At 56.1% G+C, this 18,912-nt stretch overlaps 1 protein-coding gene across 1 annotated transcript in view; it reads right to left on the bottom strand.

The window, feature by feature from the left end:
• Nucleotides 1-18,912, bottom strand: part of GRIK3 (glutamate ionotropic receptor kainate type subunit 3) — a 215,944-nt gene that overhangs the window by 24,152 nt on the left and 172,880 nt on the right. Inside the window, exons 10-11 of the mRNA XM_087858285.1 lie at nt 15,579-15,782; nt 1,919-2,142 (exon numbers count right to left, since the gene is read on the bottom strand). Of these exons, the coding sequence (XP_087714411.1) occupies nt 1,919-2,142; nt 15,579-15,782 (428 nt within the window). The remainder of the gene's footprint in view (nt 1-1,918; nt 2,143-15,578; nt 15,783-18,912) is intronic.

The following is an 18,912-nucleotide window of genomic DNA, read 5'->3' as shown; positions in this document are numbered from 1 at the left end:
CAGGTGTCACATAAAAAATCTGAGTCTCTCTAAACACCATGAACGCTGCAGCACCGGCCCTGCATTCCTGCCGAGCGCCGTCTCTGGCCAGGTGTGTGTCCTCCAGGCCGCTGCGGGCTCTCCCCCTCCCCGCCTCCCCTCCCTCACGCTTCCTGTCTGGCCCTGTGGGCACCTGTGCGTGCTACCCCGATTTCAAACGGACAATGTCTTGCTCGGGAGTCCGGCTCTGTAAGGACAAGCTTTCTGACCTTGGGCACTGGCTGAGCTTCCCTGAGCCTCATCTGCTGCTTCTGTGAAGTGGGGAGAACTAGCCCCACCTCACGGGGCCTTTGTAAGGATGAGAAGGAGTGGGTATGAATTACGTGTTACGTATATGATAATTGTACTATGACGCTACTCATGGCTCTGTGGCCAGGTCCCTTGTCCCTTTCCTGTCCCCTCAGGTGTCCTGGGTCATTCCAGCAGCTACAGAAGTCCCATCTCTTCCAGAGAGTTTTCCCAGCCGAACCTGGGGAAGGAGGCCCCTACCGTCCCTGTCAGGAGGCAGGAGGCGAGAAGCAGGCTGAAAGGCCAGGAGTCGGAGGGGGACTGGCTGCACATCGGAGTCATGCTGGAGAAGCTGGAGCTGTTTTCCAGGGGGAGGGGAGCCCAGAGCGGGCTGGAGCTGCTAAAATTATGGCAAGAGCTCTGGAGAGTGGCTCCTGCTTTCAAAGGCTTGTTAGGCCGTTAGAGGAAGAGGCGTAATGAAGGTCTCTCCCGCAGGCTGGGCTGCCGGCGGGCCAGAGCAGGCAGGCGGCACCCGCCAGCTGGCCAGCGAGGGTTTCGGAGACAGGACAATTTCATCCCTCACATCCTTCCCTTTGGTCTCTCTCTGTGTGGGAGGAGGGAACGAAAGGGAGCAGGGTGGGAGGAAGGCTTTCAAAGAAGACTCAGGAGAAAATAAGGCCCAAACACGAAGTCCTTGGATCTCAGATTGCCTCTCCAGAGAAGTCTCTCTTTGCACCTTGTTAGGATTTAGAGAAAAAAGAACAGAGGCAGGGACTGGGGCTGGAGCCTGGAAGGAGGGGGCAGAGGGCCCAGGGCCCAGGAGCCAGCACCTTGGGGCCAGGGCAAAGGACAAATGTCTAGGTGGCCAGGGATGTGGATTACAGATAGAACCCTAGGTGATGGAGTTCAAATGCCCGTCACTTGTTGCTAGGATGGCCTCGGTGAGCCTCAGATGTCTCCCTTTCAGGGAGGTGGGGGGCTGAGAGAATTATGTCACATAATGCCTATAAAGCACAGAGCACGGTGCTTGGCAAACACCAGGTGCTCAGCAAACACCAAGCCAAACCTGTGCCCTAGTGAGCTCCTCCCACCATCCACCAGCAAGTATGTGTGTTGCGTCTCCTTCGTGCGAACAACCGAACATGCTAGGGGGTTGCCAGCGTGTGTTACGGGCAGGGATGTACGTGCCGAGTGTTTGCACGTGTGCACGTGTGTGTTTATATGGCACGATTCCTCCTGCTGTGTGGACCGAGCAGACAGTCTGTTTTCCACATTTCAGTCCACTCGCTGGACCACGCAATGGACTTAAGTCTGTTGTCCTGGGTGCCTGGCCCAGGGGGTGCAGCTCCGGGCAATGACTTAACCTCTGCAAGCCTGCTCACAGGGCCTGGGATATGACTGCTGCCTCCCGGTCATGGACAAGGACCAGGGGAAGACCTGGGGGATTCAAGCTCGGGGCAGGGGGAGGCGGGTGTAAGGAATGTTCCTCGAGGGATGTAAAGGAATCTGGCCTCAGCGACGGAGAGAAGAGCAGCCGCAGCAGTGGCCTGACCCGGGGCCTTCTCTGCTAAGGACTGACGAGGTGGGGACCCGTCCGGCTCCCTGAAGCCCCGACCTTGGGCCAGCGCTCCGGCCAAGGCACGGCCCTTACCTGGCAATGACAAAGAGGACACAGCTGACCCCCAGGTAGGCGAGGAGCACGTACATCCAGATGTCTGGGGACAGGGGGTTGAGGAAGGAGAAGACACTGGGGTTGGTGCCGTTGGGCTTTCGATACAGGATGCTCACTCCAAGCGTCATGAAGGGCTTGGAGAAGTCGATGGCCTTCTCGCGGACATGGGTGATGGTCAGGGGGGCCACGGCCAGATCCGCCTTCTGCGATGAGAGAGACACACACAGACAGGCATGAGCAAAGCCTCAGACTAGCAGGGGACAGGCACCTCTTCTTGGGGGAGGGGAGGCAAGGGAGTGGAGTCCATTTCCAGGGCCTTGGGGTCACTTGACAGCTCCTTCTCCTGTGCCAGGCCATGCCCAGCGTGCTGGGGAGACAGAGACGGATGAGACTGAACCCCTGTTCTCCACGAGCTCACGGCCTTCAGGAAGAGGACCGTGGTATCGACATGCAGAGAGTGGAATCCTAGGAAAACGATACCCATGCGGTTCATTCTCAGAATGGTGCGCTGTCAAACATACAGTTCAGCAATCTACAAATATTTAAAAATAGCTCATGTCCTTTACTGGTGACTTTCAAACATGATGAAGAGGACACAGAATCCAGAACAAACCTTATTGGAATCTGCTTTCCTCTCCCAGCCACTTCTTGACTGCTTCTCCCTGTTCTCGATATTCTATACATCCTAAAAGCCTCAAATCCAGTTGGGCAAAAATAATACCCTCTTTGGTGGGGGAGGTGAGTCCAGAGCCTCTTCAATAGGTGAGGGGAGGGAAGAGGGCAAAGACGACGAAGAAAGGAAGGGGGTGGGGAAGGCTAGGAATGTTCCCGTGCTGGTCAATTTAAGCTCATCACAATTTTAATGAGGGTCATAATTAAAGGTCTATCTCTTTGGTGTGAGATTTTCCTGATTAAAAATCTGTAATCCCTCATTCCCATCTTCCCAGCCTCCTCCCCACTGCTCTCCTGCTCCATGAGGCCCCATTTAACTGCTTCCTGTTTCCCACATTCCCTTTTTCACCTCCATGCTTTGCACACACCGCGCCCTATTGAGAATGCCTTCCCTCTGTTGTCTCTTTACCACTTTCCATATTTCTTTGCACATGCTACCGCCTCCAAGAAGCCCTCCCTGATAACCTTCAATGCTAAACCACCATGAAACTTGCTCTGCCCCATGGCAAGGTCCTAACCTGCTCAGTTTGAATGCAGGATGTGTGCCCATGTGACTTTTTGTCTTCTCTGCTTGTTGGCCCTCGACTTCCTAAGTGCAGTCTGGCCGTAGCTGATGCCCCTCTTTGTCCATTCCCAAACCCCATCTCAGCCTCTGCCATATTGTTTGTTAATAGCGTTTCCCTCTGGGAGGGCTCCTGTGGGTATTTACATATCAGAATGGGAACCAAGTTATCACTCCCGGGAGTTGGGGTGGGCAGGACAGAAAGAGAGGTCAGGTCCTAAAAACCAGCACTAAAGACCCTTTTGCAAAGGTGGGGTGGCTGCTTCTGAGACCCCTTTCCAAGGCAATAGTCTCTAGGCACTCACTCAATGACTTGGTCCAGCTTCATTCATTCGTTCGTTCATTCATTCATTCATTCATTTTATGAGCTCTGCTAAGCACTAGGAATACAGAGCTAAGCCAAGCAGACTTGGTTTCTGCCCCGGGGCTTACAATCGAGTGGGGGAGACGGACATGAATCAAACTGTTTACTAAATGGTAGCTTTTTTTTTTTTTAATGATTTTATTTATTTATTTGACAGAGAGAGAGACAGCCAGCGAGAGGAGGGAACACAAGCAGGGGGAGTGGGAGAGGAAGAAGCAGACTCCCAGCAGAGGAGCCTGATGTGGGGCTCGATCCCAGAATGCCGGGATCACGCCCTGAGCCGAAGGCAGACGCTTAACTACTGAGCCACCCAGGGACCCCTAAATGGTAGCTGTTAACACCATCTCTGACTTCACCAATCCTAGAATAGTAACGAGCAACCAAATTGAAATCAGGAAGGGAAGCCTAATCCGGGTAGACCCTGCAGGTGCCTCAGGCTGGAGGGGGGGTTGCTGGCAAACACACAACCCTAACCTTTCAACCCCAATGTTTTCCCTTTTACTGGCAGCCCCCACAGCCGATGATTGACGTTCGGAGCCCAAGGGTTCAGTGAACCTTAGAACCTGGGATGGACAGGAAGGAGGAGCCTATTACAAAGGACACTCATACTGGGACCTTCCTTTTGTCAATTTCTGAACGTGTGTGTTGGAACTTGCCTAGCTTTGAAGGCAGAGGAAGAAGAAATGCCCAGCAGCTGCCACCCTGGCCCCCTGGAGCCCTTAGGGTGTGTACAAAGGAATGCAACAGAAGGAGAGAACTATCAGGGAAGGTGCTCAATACCTACTATGCTCTGGTCTGGGATACAGGGCTAAGCAGGAGACCCAGCTCCTGTTCTTACAGAGCTTCCGGTCAAGTGAGCCCCCGCTGGGGGATGTCAATAGGACTTGGTGGAGTGGGGACCAGGGTGGGACATCCTGGAAAGTTCCTTTTATTCCTGAGTTCTAGGATCCTCTATAATGTTGGCATAAGGGGGGGTGTAGTGGGCTTTTGATTCTAGAACTTGGCCTCCCTTGGCCCTGTCCCTTCAAAGCACTTTGTTTTGGGAGGCTCTGCTCTGACTCCAAAGTCATCATCACTGTTCATATGGGGCTGGTCTCTGGGAATGGCTTCTGGAGCTTGGAGTGGGTTCTTGGGAAGAAACTCCAAGTCAATGGTGCCAATCTTCCTCCGGCTTTGACGGCAAGTTGGATGAAGGAATTAGTGACGGGAGGATTGGAGTGTCTGCAGCCATGCTTGTTTCATGAGACGCGGTCCAGGACTGGCGAGGAAGCCAACTATAGGGCTGCAGGACCTCCTTCTTCCCCAGCACCATCCTGAAACCTTCAGAATCTTCCCACCAGCTTCCTGCATTCCAGGTCTCACAAGTCAGGAGGTCTCACAGGTCGGGAAGCAAAGCATCCACAGCATTCTGTGCTACAGCAGAGAGTCAGCTGGTCAACCTGCCCTTCTTCATGGGGAGCTTTGATGTGTGTTCTCCCTTGGGCTTCAGGAAGGCTGGCATTCTCTACTTTGATTTTGGTTTAGGCAGGAAACACTGCATTTCACCATTGGTTACGATTTCTCTGAAAAAGGCATTATTTTGTCCAACTTTCCTTGAAAGAGTGGAATAGATGTCAAGCCTCTGCTTTGTCAGCTCCTTACGCAGCAGGAAAGGCCCAACCTTGCCAGGTTCTTCCCACTGGAGCAAGTTTTCTTTGAGGATGATTCATAAAATCATAGGCTGTCAGAGCTGGATGAGAGACATCTCTTCCAACCCTCTCTTTCTTATGGAGGGAAACTGAGGCTCAGAGAAGATCCAAGGCCTTTGCTCTCAAATTCACTGTAGTCATGTCCTTGAACAAACCAAACCTCTGACTTGTCCAACACATTCATGGGTCTTACTGGTCATTTCTTGGCCCTGTCTGCCTGAGGACCTTCCATACTTTTTCTAAACCTCTACACTGGGCAGGACAGCAGTTTTCCACTTCCCAAGAATCTGCCAGGACCCACTTGCCGCCAGCCTCTCCTACTCTACTCCATACTTGCATGGGGTCACTTGGCACCATTTGCTCCACCACGTCCCCAGCAGCCAGAATGAAGGCAAGAATGACTTAATCAGCTGCAGCTCTATATTTTGGCCCAGAGATCCAGCCACCTTGGCCGCTGGCTGGACACTAGCCTTGTCCCAGAAAGTGAAACCAGGAAAACCTCCTCTCAGATCCTAAGAACAGACTTGTGATTGCGGTCCCACGTCTGGCCACCTACCACTGCTCAGCCTTCTCTTAAGCCAAGGGTCCTCCCTGAGGAAAAGATCTGCCCCTGAACCCCAGCTTGTGCCTGTGTCTGATGTCCCTGTCGGCACCTGCCTACTTGCATTCTGGGCATGGTCTCCACCACATTCCCCATCTCTGTGCTCTGCCTGTTGGTGGGGATCCCCCAGGGTGTCCTGTTGCTCCGACTGGGACCTGCTACAGGTAAAACCGTAGGAACCACGATCGTTCCTGGATGAGTCCTATACGCCAAGCACGGTGAAGCGTGCCATCTGTACTGCCATACAGGGTCCTCCCAGCAGCCCCGGGTGGCAGCAAATGTTACCACCGCATTCTAGACGAGGGTGCTATGGCTCCATCAGGCTAGGAGGTTTGTTCAAGCTCTCCTTGTCTGGGTGACAAGTGTTGGTGGCATGGTAGTGAGCATAGCTGCCTTCCGAGCTGGTCAATGTCTAAGCCAGTACTTGGACCCACTTCACCGTGACCTCAGACCTCCATGCGAGCCACATGTAGGGGGTTGAATTATGCGCCCCCGTCCAAACATGTTCAAGTCCTAATCCCTAGTACCCGTGAATGTGACCTTACTTGGAAATAGGCTCTTTTTCTCCCCCCGCTAAAACAGTCTTTTATTCTTACCGCTGAGACTAAACAGCATCAGAGAGCTTGCCAGGGGAGTATCTGGGGCTGCGCAAAGGGAGGATACGCTCTATCTTCAGAGGGCGTGTTCACCTCCCCAAAGAGCGGGCTCTCCCTGGCTGCCGTTGCGTGCCCTGAAACTCATCAGCGTGCTCAGCAGCCACGCTCCTGGGCGAGCAGTCCCGCGGGTTCCGACGGTGCAATGGCTCCTGGTGGGAGCTTGTGGGCATCTGGTCTCCGCGTCGTTGTGCCCTCACGTGTCCCCAGCAACACTCCCACATGGTTCAAATGCCCGTACTACCACCGCATACCTAGCCAAACAGCCAAAATTAAAAAAAGATACCGATAATACCAAGTGCTGACGAGGATACAGAGTCACCGGATCTGTCCTAGGCTGTGGGCGGGAACGTAAAACGGTGCAGCCACTCAGGTCACTGCTTACTAGAAAAGAATAGAACACAGGAACGGCTGCATGGAAGCGACGCATTGGGTAAGGTGCGTGGGAAAGCGCACGAGACTCCCACGTCCTCTCTCTCTCAGGGCACGCCACTCTCCTCGCCTCTCCACGAGTTCACCAATCTGGAGGCTCTGCAAACAGGGCCTTTGTGGAAGTACTCAAGCTAAGACGGAAGTCATTCTAGATTAGGGTGAACCTGACATGCTAGGCCTGGGGCCCTTATAAGCGGAGAAGGGGACACACAGGGACACACAGAGAAGGCCCTGTGATGCCAGAGACAGAGACCAGAGTGATGCAGGGTCAAGCCAAGGAACACCAAGGATGCCGGCCACACCGGAAGCCAGGGCAGAGGCATGGGACACATTCTCTCTCCAAGGGGAGTTGGTTCCCTCTGCCAACACCTTGACTTCCGATTTCTGGCCTCCAGAGCTGAGAGAGAAGACATTTCTGTTGTTTTAAGCCACCTAGCTTGTGGTCATTTGCTGTGACAGCCCTGGGTCACTCCTACACCTGCCACTTAGGGCCTGGGCAGGATGCACGGAGCTCCTTTCACTGCCCCATTGAAATGAGCAGGCTCTGCGGCTGGGCCCACCCTGCCCTGCCCTGAAGCTGGGCTGCATTCCCAGAGCCCCAAACCTGACTCTGGCTGCCAACCACGGCTGCCACGGGGTCTCCCCAGCACACACTTTGCATTGCCTGGCTGGGTTCTGAGCCCGACGGCTGTGGGACATCCAGATTCACCCCCGCTTCCCTCCACATCCTTCTGCTTCTGCTTCCACAGCCCCCAAGAAAGCCAGTCTCACTCCCACTACGCATGCAGGACTTCTCCCCAGGGCTCTGTCTGCTGGCTCTCTGCCCACGTATGTGCTATCCCTGGATTTCACCTTCCAGTCTGTTCTCAAAGTGGTGTTGCCCCAGCTGGAATTCCCCCACTGCCAACCCTGCTTCACATACAGCAAGACTTCCTTCTGCCCTTAGGATAAAACATTCTTATTAGGGGTTCCTTAAGCCTTTCATGATCTAAGAGAACTTTCCGTCCAAGAGGACTTTTCTGCAACGGCAGGAATGTTCTCTATTTGCATTGTCCAACAGGGTAACCACTAGCCACATGTGGCCAGGAGCTTGAAATGTGGCTTATGTAACTGAGTTCATACTTTTATTTAATTAATTGCCAATGAGAGAATTCTAAAAATTATTTTTATTTAAATTTAAATTTAAATTTAAATAACCCCACGTCTGGTGGCTACTGAGCTGGAAAGTGCAGACCCGGCTCTGTCTGCCTCTCCAGGCTTTCCTTACCTCATGTCCCCTTGTTCGCTTTCTACTAGCTTCTTTCAGACCCCCAACCCCGGCTCTCTCTCACCTCAGGACCTTTGCACATACGCGTTCCTCTACCTGGAACTTCTTCCTTCGCAAACGCTTTGTTTAGCTAATGCCTACTTCTCCTTCAGATCTCAGCTCGTTTACGTCCACAAAATCCTCAGGTGATGTCAGGTCTGCCTGGTGATTCCTCTCACGGCACAAGTATTTTTGCTCCTAGCACTGACCACAGTTGGGTTTTAGAGAGGCTTGGTGATTTCTCCCCCATTGGACCACAAGCTCATGGGAGCAGGGTCTGAACCTGTGTCTTTCCACCACGGTGCGCCCCGGGCCTGGCACAGTGCCTGGCTCACAGCCCGTCATCGGTCGACTCTGGAACTGAATGAGTGGGGATGCGTAGGAGAGACACCCAGCAAGCGTGTCTGCAGAGCCAGCTGGCTGAGCACGCGGCAGTTTACCAGGGGGCGAAGCAAGTCACGGAGGGCGTCCGCTGATGACTCCCAGGCTCCAGCCTTAAGAAAACCCAGTGCTCCTTGAAAGCCCATGGACATTAACCTGACAACCAACAGCCTCAACAACCCACACCTCAGAACGGAGGGGAAGTGGCGCCGGTAAGTTCCTGAGTATCAACGGACGGGTCACCTCCTAACACCTGTAATTCACACGCTGGCTTCCCGAGCGGCCGCCTGCCAGGGAGAAAGGATGCCTGTGCCTCTCCCTGGCCTGGGAGAGCTGCTGAGACTCTCTCCTTCAGGGAGGAAGGGTGGGTGTTCCCTACTTCAGAGCCCCAGGGACCCCAGGATGGACAGGCCACAGCTCCGTCTCCAACCACATGTTCCTGTCCCCGCCTCGTGGGGCCCCGAAGGTGGCATTAGCCCAGACTGGTCCTGCCCAGCAAGTTGCTGGGGGCAGTGAGCCCCGTCTCCCTCCACACGCTGCAAAGCGCTAGTGATACGTTCCCATAGCACCCCCCCGCCCCGTGCTGTTCCTTAGTGCCCTCATCACAACTAAATTCTTATTCGTAAGTCGCTGTTGAACACCTCGCTCATCTGCTGGTGTGTGAGCTCCAGGAGGGCAGGGACTGAACTGGATCGCACACGGACGTGTCCCTCGGGTGAGCACAACGCCTGGCCCAAAAAGGGGCTCAGTAAAGTTCTTTTTCAAGACTGAGCAACAAAATACCCCCAAGGGTCCTGACCAACCCTTTCCACAGCCTAACGGGCTGAGCCCTGGCCTCCGTTTCTCTACTCAGCACCCCCATTCTCCCCGAAGCCACATGCCCCGTGTCAGTCTGCCCAGGTCCTGCCCACCCCCATGCCTGTCTCTGACCAGCCTTCCTCCAGAGTTAGGCCTCTGCTCCCTGCACCCTGGCCTTCGATGGGCCCCTCACTTCTGGCCTATTCACTGAACGCCCTCACCCGTCCTCAGGGCCCTCCTCAGGCAGATCCTAGTGACGTCGTCAGCTCCACGTCCCTCCCTGGTCATTGCCCTGGGCTGCCTGGCCACCCTGGGGAGGGTCCGCCCTTTGGGTTCATCTGTTTCCCCCACCCCCAAGCCTGTCTTGCTCCATCGAGGACTCTGTCCCACCCCAGGTGAGCTCCCAGCAGGCCTAGCTTGCAAGTGCCCTGGCCCAGGCTTGGGGAGGGGGCCGGAGGTGGGGGCTGGGGCAGAACCTTCCCTGGCCTTGGAAACATGGGTCAGGTCCAGTGTGTACAGGCCAGAGTCCAGGTCTGTTTCCTGGTTGGGAGAAAATGGGACACAGTGGGGTGATGGTGATATGTCTGAGACCAGATCTTCCTATCGCACCTGCCAGCCTGCCTGGAGGCTGGGGAGACCACAGTGCGTGGGTTCACTGGCCATGTCGGGAGACAACTTCCCAAGTCTGTGACCTCCTTCATTTACCCACATTTGCCACCTGCTGCAGCACACCAGGGACCCAGAAATGACCCAGGCCTCCTCCCGGGATTCCTCTGTATGCTGCTGGCCACGGGGCAGAGAAGGCATCTCAGGAGTTACTCCCACCTCTCCCAAGTCTCTAGCACCTTCCTCCAGGGTTTCCTGGGATGGACCAGCGGCCACTCCCCACTGGTTTCTGAGCCAAGGGCTCCCCGTGCAGGCACTGGTCTGCGAGCCAGGGAAGCCTTTACCTGGACTCACTCCTCTCTCGGGACATGTACCCAGGCTGAAGAGTCACACGGACTCATCCGTCCATGCACTCCTGTCTGCTTCCCCCACTAGCATGTGAGACCCCGAGGCTCGGGGAAGGGATCCTGCCTGTTTTGTTCACTGCCCTATCCTCAGTGCTAGCATGGCGCTTACTTTCACAACAAGCTTGGCTTGTCTGTTCCCGTGGATGGGGGAAGGGGCCGAGGGCCACGGACTTCTCCCTTGGCTGCTCCCATCTCTCTAGTCACCGCCGCGGGTCTGGCACACTGTAGGGGCCAGGTTAGGACCCCTGCCCTTGAGCCCCAGGTTGGGTGCTCTGGCTCGGACCGTCCTCATGTAGGCACAAGCTGACAGCTCCTCACCTCTTACCTGCCTGGCCCGCTGTGGGTGTGCTGTGGGGTCCCCACTGGTTCCCATGCCTGCCGTGCTAAACGCAGAAACGCATGGCAGTCAGGAACCCCGGGACAAAGCTGCCCCCCTTCTCCCCTCATCCCGAGACACACTCTGCAAGCTTTTTCTAGGGTGTCGGCTCAGGGACTGGTCACACTCAGTGCTGGTGGGCTCAATAATGAGTCCTGCGTGAGACTCTGCTGTCCAGGAACCAGGCTGAGACAGTGTTCTATAAAGTTCCGTGGAACGGAAGAAGGAGCAGGTGACCCTCAGCAGGGGGGTCAGCATGTTCCTCTTACTCCCTCTGCCCTTCTTTTCCCTCCAACCCCCTTCACCCTGGAAGGTCCGTTGTAACTGTGCCTTGACTGCTCTGGCCTCTGGCTGTCTGGACCCCGACGTCCAGCCAGGCTTCTTCCGTGTCTTTCCCAGGTTGGTCTCTGGCTGGCTGGGTCCTGGCAGCTACCAGTTCTCTGGTGACTCTCAGTGTGGCCCAGGTCCTTCCTGCATCCCTGGCCTGCTTCCCTGCTCCTTCTCAGGCAGCTCCTGAGCTTCCCCAGAGCTCCTCAGTCATTGCCCTGGCAACCCGGCTGCCCTACCACGAGTCCACCTTTGCATGCCATCGGGAAATCCCCAGCCCTCAACTGCCCTATCCCACCCAGGCCTCTATCTGCCCTGGGTGAGCTCCCAGCATGCCTTGCTTCAAAGGGCACTGGCCAGCCTGAGGGAGGTGGTGTGCCAGAGCTTTCCTGGCTACACAAACGGGGGCGTGGGGTTCCTCCCACCACGAACGCATGGAGGCCAGAACTAAGATCTGGTTCCTGGTTGGATGGCAGGGGACACAGTGAATGATGGGGCCGTAGCCTTGAGACCTGACCCTCTGCTTGCACAGGGTGGGAAGCTCAATAGTCAGGACCCCACAGCCATGTCTCTGGGGAGGGGTGTGAGTCCATGTGCTCACTCACACACCCTCATTCCTCGACGCCTGCTCTATGTGCCCAGCCCACGCCAAGAGCCGTTCATCAGGCACACGCTGTCTGGAAGAAGGGTCAGGCAGGGGCGGTGGGCACCTGGAGCCGTGCCATCCTCTCTGCTCGGCACTCAGCATGACAAGGGGCAGAGGGCGTGTCTGGGCCATGCTACTTCTCTCACAAGAGAAGGGCTGACATGCCAGGGCTACCCGAGACGACTCCTTGTCTCCATCCTGTTCTGTCCTCCGTCTTGGTCTGGCCCCATCCATGAGCCAGGGAAACCTCTTCACCTGCTCTGAGTGACATGTGACAACCGAGAGAGAGGAGAACTAACGGCTTCCTGTGACCTGGAGAGCATCTATGCATTCCCTTAAGGCCAGGCTCCCGCTTTGTCGCTGCCTGACCCATTGCCCTCTGATTCCAGGGCTCAGGAGAACAGCCAGGGCAGGATTCCTGGGTCGCAGAGAATCGAGTTTGCAGGCGGCCAGGCCAGGAGCACTCAGGAAGCCTCAGGCTGGGGCTGACCCTGCTGCTCGCACCGACACGTGGACGCTATTCACTCCTCTCCTTTGACCTCCCTGCCTGCCACGTGTGACCCTGTGCCTCTGCCTCTCCAGGAGCCTCTCCTCCTTTGGCCTCTGTCACCCATGCTCTCTTGGCTCTCCTCCTTCCTCCCCGGCCTTGGCAGCCGCGACACCTTGTGGAGTCCTTCTTTTCCTCTCTCCTTATGCTTCTGCGTGGTTTGGGTCCTCCCCAGGTCCCCATCTCTCCTCGGCCCAGCAGTCCCGCCTCTGGCTGCTTCTCGAGGTTCCACCGAGGCTGTGCTGATGACTCCCACATCTCGACCCCCTGCCCTGCTCTCTGCTCTGACTGCCCAGCCATTTGTTCAGCCACATCCGGGCACCTCAATCCGGGCATGATCTCCGTAGCTCCCCCACTCCTGTATTTGGCCAGAAAGCTCTTTATTTGGGGATGACACTGTCATCTTCCCAGCTGGAATTTCATACCTGTCCTGGTGCAAAACCTCTCTTTCCCTCACCTCCTTCATCCAAACTTCTCAATTCTACCTCCTCGTCTCCTCCTCCCGAGCCATCCACCTCCCTCCTTCCCCACCACGGCACTCCCTTCTTTCTCTCCACCATGCTCTCCTCTAGCCAGGCCCCTGCGATGGCCTCCGGTCTGGCTCCAGTGCAGCCCAACAGCACACTGATTTTCCTCCATGTGATTCTCCCGTCACCCCCTTGCCCTGCATCTTCCAGCAGTGCCCCATGGATCTCGGGATGGAAACCAAATGCCTCCATTTAACACCCAAGGCTCTTCAAGACCGTCTCTTGCCCCCCCTTCTCCACCAGCAGCCTCTCTTCTTGGATTCAGACACTCCACACTCTGAAAGCTCTGCCTCCACCCGTCCCCACCCCCCCAGCACCGGGTGCCGGAACAGAAGTTCTGGACGACAGGTGTCAGGAAAGGCCAATGCCCCCCAGTGAAGTAGGGGGTGATGCCTTGCTGTGTGCCTCTGTTCCCTGAGTCTGATCAGTGTGAGTCAGTTTCCCGAGGCTCCTATTTGGATTCAGTGGGGCAAGGTTTAGATCCCGGGTCACTGTGGCACACCAGGATGACCGTGGCTGAGGGGCCAGCTCTGCCACCACCATCGTGTTCATCCACGTGCATACTTTAGACAGCAGGGCTGTCCCTGGAGGGAAGCCTGCAGGGTAGCTCCCAGGTGCAGCCCATTTACGGAGCGCCAGGCACTCTCCTGAGCCTCTCTGGGCTGTAGCTCATTAAATCATCCCACAAACCCTGGGAAGAAGGCTTTTATTACTCCCATCTCATAGATGTGGAAAGAGAGGCCAAAGAGATTGAGTATGTGCTAGACCCGGGATTTGAAGTCCTCTCTATTGGATTCCGGAGTCATTAAAACACCTGGGAGTAATTTACGGCATGGACATGGATAGGAGACCTTCAAGAGAGGGGAAATGAGAGAGAGCAGGCAGTAAAGCTGGAGAGAGCGACAGTCTGGGAGAGCTGGGCTGACGGATGGGGAAATCACTGCTCTGTCCAATCGGTCTGTTGCTGTCACCGTTGGAGGCGGCATGGGATCGGGGGGGGGGGGTGGTGAGAGGAGTGTGTCAGCGGGACACCCTGCCCGTGCCTCATCTTCCTCCATAACCCCGGCTCCCCAGAAGGCCGTGTGGCATGGGACAGAGCTGAGCAGAGTGTCCGAGAAGGACTTCTTAAGTCCTGCTGGTCAGAGGCTCCACCCAGGGCTTCCAAATGGGCCTCGGGGGGCAGATGCTTGCAAAGGCAGGCATTCATCACTTTTACGTCTGCATTCAGATCCCTAATAAGGAAGTAATATTGCCAAGCCTTTACCACGTTATCTAGGAGCTAGCGAGAAGACTAATTATCTGACGACACTAATAAATGGTTATGATGTTATTAAAAATGGCACCCAAGCTAGGATTAATAGGCTCATCAATTGTAGGGAATCGGGTTTAACAAGGTCCCCTGCGTGTCCCGTCAGGGCCTGAGCCTTGATGGATACGGCACTGCATGGAGGCCGCAGATGAGGCCTCCTCCCCGCCTTTTCCCCAGCGGAGGGTCCGCTTAGAAAGGTCTGGCTTGCTGCTGGGTTTTTCTGATCCGCCCCCTCGCGAATGCTCTTCAGAGCTCTGGACGCTGGCTGACAGGACTGGCACCTGCCTTGCTCACTTCCACAGGTGGCCCCTGTGCTCCGTGGGACCCCCTCCGCCTCCCCAGCCTGGCCTGCCTCTGCAAATGACAGGCACTGGCCCCCACTGGGGCCCCACATGCCAGAGCTGCGGCACCAAGCAGGAGTGGGGGAGCTGATAAATGGAGATGCTTCTGGGGCCTGCTGACTAATTTCCATAATAATTATAGTTATTACTAATAATGGTGACAACACCACTCCCTTCCATTTACACTGGATTCCACAATCTAGGAGTGCTTCCCCACCAGCTGTCTCCTCCCAGCCGCTCAGCGTGCTGGAAGAACACAGGGCAGGTATTCCGTATTTCTATTCTCGCTATTCAGTTAGAAACCAGGAAGCTCAGGGACCTAAAGGGACTTCCTGAAGCCCCCTCCCTGGCCTCGAAGGAATAACCATATGATACAAATAAAAATAAGAACAAGTACTGACATGGGGTAGACAACGTAACACACGTGTGTGGACTTAGCCCTCGCAGCCTGTCGGGCTGGTTCTATTATGGTCATTCCCATTTTACAGACACGGAAACCGAGACCTAGAGAGACCAAGAAACTTGTCCAGGGGCGCACAGCTAGGTAGTGGCAACGTGGGAATCAAGCTCAGCCCAAGTTCGTGCTGGTTACCACGAGCCTCTCCCACCAGCCTTCCACGGGAGTCTGAGTTCTGGGGGCCTAGGAAATGAAAGCTCTGCTTGAGCCTTCCCGCCGCTCCCTGCCCCACCGGTCTCCCCACTGGGCCCAAAGCCACTCAAGCCAGTGACACATCTAGCTCTGTGCCCTAGAGTTTGGTGGCTGGGGCAGCCTTTGGGTGCTCCTAAAGGAGCAGAGGCAGTGAGGAGGTGAGGAAGATCTCCAGAGCGAGCTCACCAAAGACACCAGTGGGAAAGGCTCAGTCACACGCGGTGTGGGGGGAGCACACGTGTGCTATGTGGAGGGCAGTGTCTGGGAGCTGGGGAGCATGAGCAAGGCAGGCCCCAGGGAGCTGGGTCCTTCCCAAGGTCACAACCTTTGTCTCCAGCTCCCCTGTCCCTAGGGTCCCCACCTGCTGGGATGCCCGACCCTGCTGTACCCAGGCTTGGCCAACCCTCCCAGGGAGTCCCCAGCTCCTGGGGCTCCCTGCCCGCTTACGTGGTCGATGAGCTCCTTGATCATGCCGTTCCACTGGCCCTTGTCGTCCTGTGCCCCGTACTTGCCGTCCTCCACCAGCCGGATCTCGTAGGAGAAGCCCAGGATGTGGGCCAGCTCCTTGAGCAGGTCGATGCAGTAACCCTCGAAGCGGTCATTCCCAAACAGGGTCCTGTCGGACTTCCGGAACATGACGAAGGGCTCCTCCTGCAGGGAAGATAGGAGAGGGGCCGATGAAGGCAGAGTGGTTTGGGAGGGAGTTTGGGCTGGAACCTCTGCTCCTGTGTCCAAGAGATCTTTGGGGTGGCTTAGGAGAAAGGCCTGCTGAGTCAGGCCAGCGCCGTGCTTCACGAACGGCCACCTTCCAGTGGCCCCTGGCCCGAGGTGGGGGCTCGGTAGGCATTTACCGATGAGCTGTCCAATGGTCACAGAGCTAGTAAGGGGTGGAACGGGCATTTGGACTCAAAAATGACTGGATTTGAATCCCGTGCTGTCTCCCGCACCATCAGTGCAAGGCCCGCGGTTCTCAAAGTGTGGTCCCCAACCAGCAGCCCCAGCAGCACGCAGGAACTTGTGGAAACCGTATGCTCTCCGGCCCCACCTGGACCACCAGGCCAGAAACTCCGGGGTAGAGCCAGCAATCTGTTTTAAGAAGCCCTCCAGGGGAGGGGCGCCCACTGGCTCGGTCGGTTAAGCGTCCGACTCTTGATTTTTGGCTCAGGTCATGATCTCAGGGTCCTGGGATCCGGGCCCCCCTTGGGCTCCACACTCAGTGGGGAGTCTCTTTGGAATTCTCCCTCTCCATCTCCTTCTGCCCCTCCCCCTGCTCATGCTCACACTCTCTCTCAAATAAATACATAAATCTTAAAAAAAAATAAAATTAAAGAAGGCCTCCAGGGGATTCTGATGTCTGCTCATGCGTGAGAACCCTGCTGTACAAGACTGTCCGTCCTGTGCCCTCCCTGACTTCTCTTCCTGATACCTTTCTCTCCTTCGAGGATCTCAGTCCCCAGCATGAGGACCCGCCAGGTGAGCGAGGGCTGATATGAGGGCCTGCACTCGTATGTGGACCCGGGGGGCTCTAGTAAATCAGCAATTGCGGAGTGCCTGTGGGGGGCCTAGCACGCAGCCCAGCGAGGATGTGCTCAACACAGAGCGTGCATTGCCTCGCTGAACCTTGATTTCACCGGGCCGGCGTGGAGACCAACAGTCCCACTTTACAGATGCAGGGAATGAGCTCACGAGGACATTTGAGTGGTGTGAGCTCACCCTGCTGGCAAGGAGAGCATCTGAACTCAGGCGGGTGTAGCCCGGGAGTGCAAATTCTTAACCCCTTCACTGTGCCAGAGGCCCAGAGCCCCAGGCCGCCTCTCCCTGGTGGGCACGGGCGGGGTCTTTGAAAGGTAGCTCGGTAGGGAGAGCACAGGTCCCGCTGTCCCACGTCAGGCTCCCTCCCTGCCAGGCAATGGGGAGTCAGGGAGGGGCTGTGAAGAGGGCACAACTCGGTAGGATTTCTCGTTTAGAAACAAGCCCCCTGCCGCCCCGCAGAGAACCGGGGGAAGAGGCAGGACAGACAGTGGGAAGTAGCCATTGACTTGGTCCAGTCTGAGGTCTACAGGATGGGAACTGTGCTCTCTGACATGGCAAAATCCAGGCCCACAGCAGGGGCCCAAAGTGCAGGTCAACGCACAAGTCCGTGTTTCCATGGGGTCCACCTACCCAGTTTCAGTGACAAGTCCCCGTCCCTGGGCTGCGGTGGACAAGCCACCCCTGAGGCCACTCAGTGTGTCCTGAGCTCCTATTATGCACCACACACCGATTCCGGCCTCACAGGCCTGCAAGACAGGGGACGTGACCCCCATGCCACAGATGAGGAAACACGCTCAGGAGGTCACACAGGAGCTGAACTGCAGTCTGATCGAGTCCAGCCCCACTTCTTCCTGCCTGAAGCTCCCTGCTTCTCCCCTGAAGGCACCTTGGCACCCCGCCCACACCCTTCTGTCAGAATGCCTCAGGTCCTCAGCTGACAGGTGCTAAGCAATAGCTGACAGAGGGCACGAGGACCGGGAATCCCATGTGCACGTGCCCATGAGATGGGTACACCCCCAATTATGGAGGCATCTCATCATCTGTCAACCAGTGTGGCTATTCCTTTAACGCGGTGGCCCCCTGGGGCAGAGTGAGCCATGAAGGCCCTAGAGAACACTCTCATTAGAAGTCCTCCGGAGCAGAACCCCCCCCCTCCCCCCAGCAGCCTCTTGCCGGGCTCCTGCTACTGTGGGTGGCCTGGATTCTCTGGTCCTGGGCCCCCAGGACTGCCACCTTTCAAAATCCCGTCCCACCCCAGGACTCATTTCCTCTAGATTTTCAACAATCCTTCGGCAGGCTTCAGAGCAAGGATGGGGGAACGTGGGAATCCCCAGGGGGTTCCTGCCTCTCCAGGGATTCTGAGAAAACCACCTCTCAGTCTACTTGGGAGGAACACTGGGTCCTCTGGCTGGAGTCCGTACTCAATCTCTGTGCCTCCCACCCCCACCCTGAAACAGAGTAGGCAGCTCACAAGGGTGGTGAGAAGAGCCCGGGTGGGGCTGGGGAAGGTGCTGGGGCCACCTGGAGGGAAGGGGGCTGTGGTGATCGCACACACTGCCATCGTGCAAATCCATCTCTGGGGGGCTGCTGCCCCGAACCCTGGCATGTGGCCTAGTGAGCAGGGTCTGGGGGCAGGAGCCTCAGTCCCCGCCCCCTTCTTTTGCTCAGACATTCTTGTGCAGTGAACAAAGTATACCACTGTCCCTGGTGGCCCTGACGTGAGTTCAAGGAAATACCTGGAGAGAAGATATTAGCTCTCCCAGGGGAATCACCAACCACACACAAATTCCTGGACAAAATCTACCTCCTTCTGTAAAATGGGGAGAATCCTAGAACCCACCCAACAAGGTTGCTATGAGGAGTAAATGAGCCAATCTATGAAAAGCACTTAAAACTGTGCCTGGCAAATGTTAACTGCCGATAGGATGGACTGATTGATTTTTATTACTATCGTTACCTTCTTTCTGTGTGCCGTAGCCTGTGACCGCAGTGCCCTTTCCAGCCTACAGACCATGCCCAAGGTCACCAAAGGTTAAACACCATAGCTGGCTGCGGAAAACCATTTCGGGAAAGGTCCCTGAGATAGCTCACTTCCTAACCCTCCCGCCGCGCCCCTCCCTGGGCCCATTCTCTAAAATTAGCACTTCATTCGTGAAGCCACCGCAGCCCCAGAATCTATACATCTCCATATAAATACGCTGCCTTCGGAGCAGCTGTAAAATGCCATTAATTTCGGGAAGTGCTCCGC

The sequence above is a fragment of the Ursus americanus genome, chromosome 33, assembly GCF_024610735.1.
Source record: "Ursus americanus isolate L20-20 chromosome 33, mUrsAme1.1.p, whole genome shotgun sequence".
Lineage (NCBI taxonomy): Eukaryota > Metazoa > Chordata > Mammalia > Carnivora > Ursidae > Ursus > Ursus americanus.
This window is presented reverse-complemented; position numbering and strand designations above follow the sequence as displayed.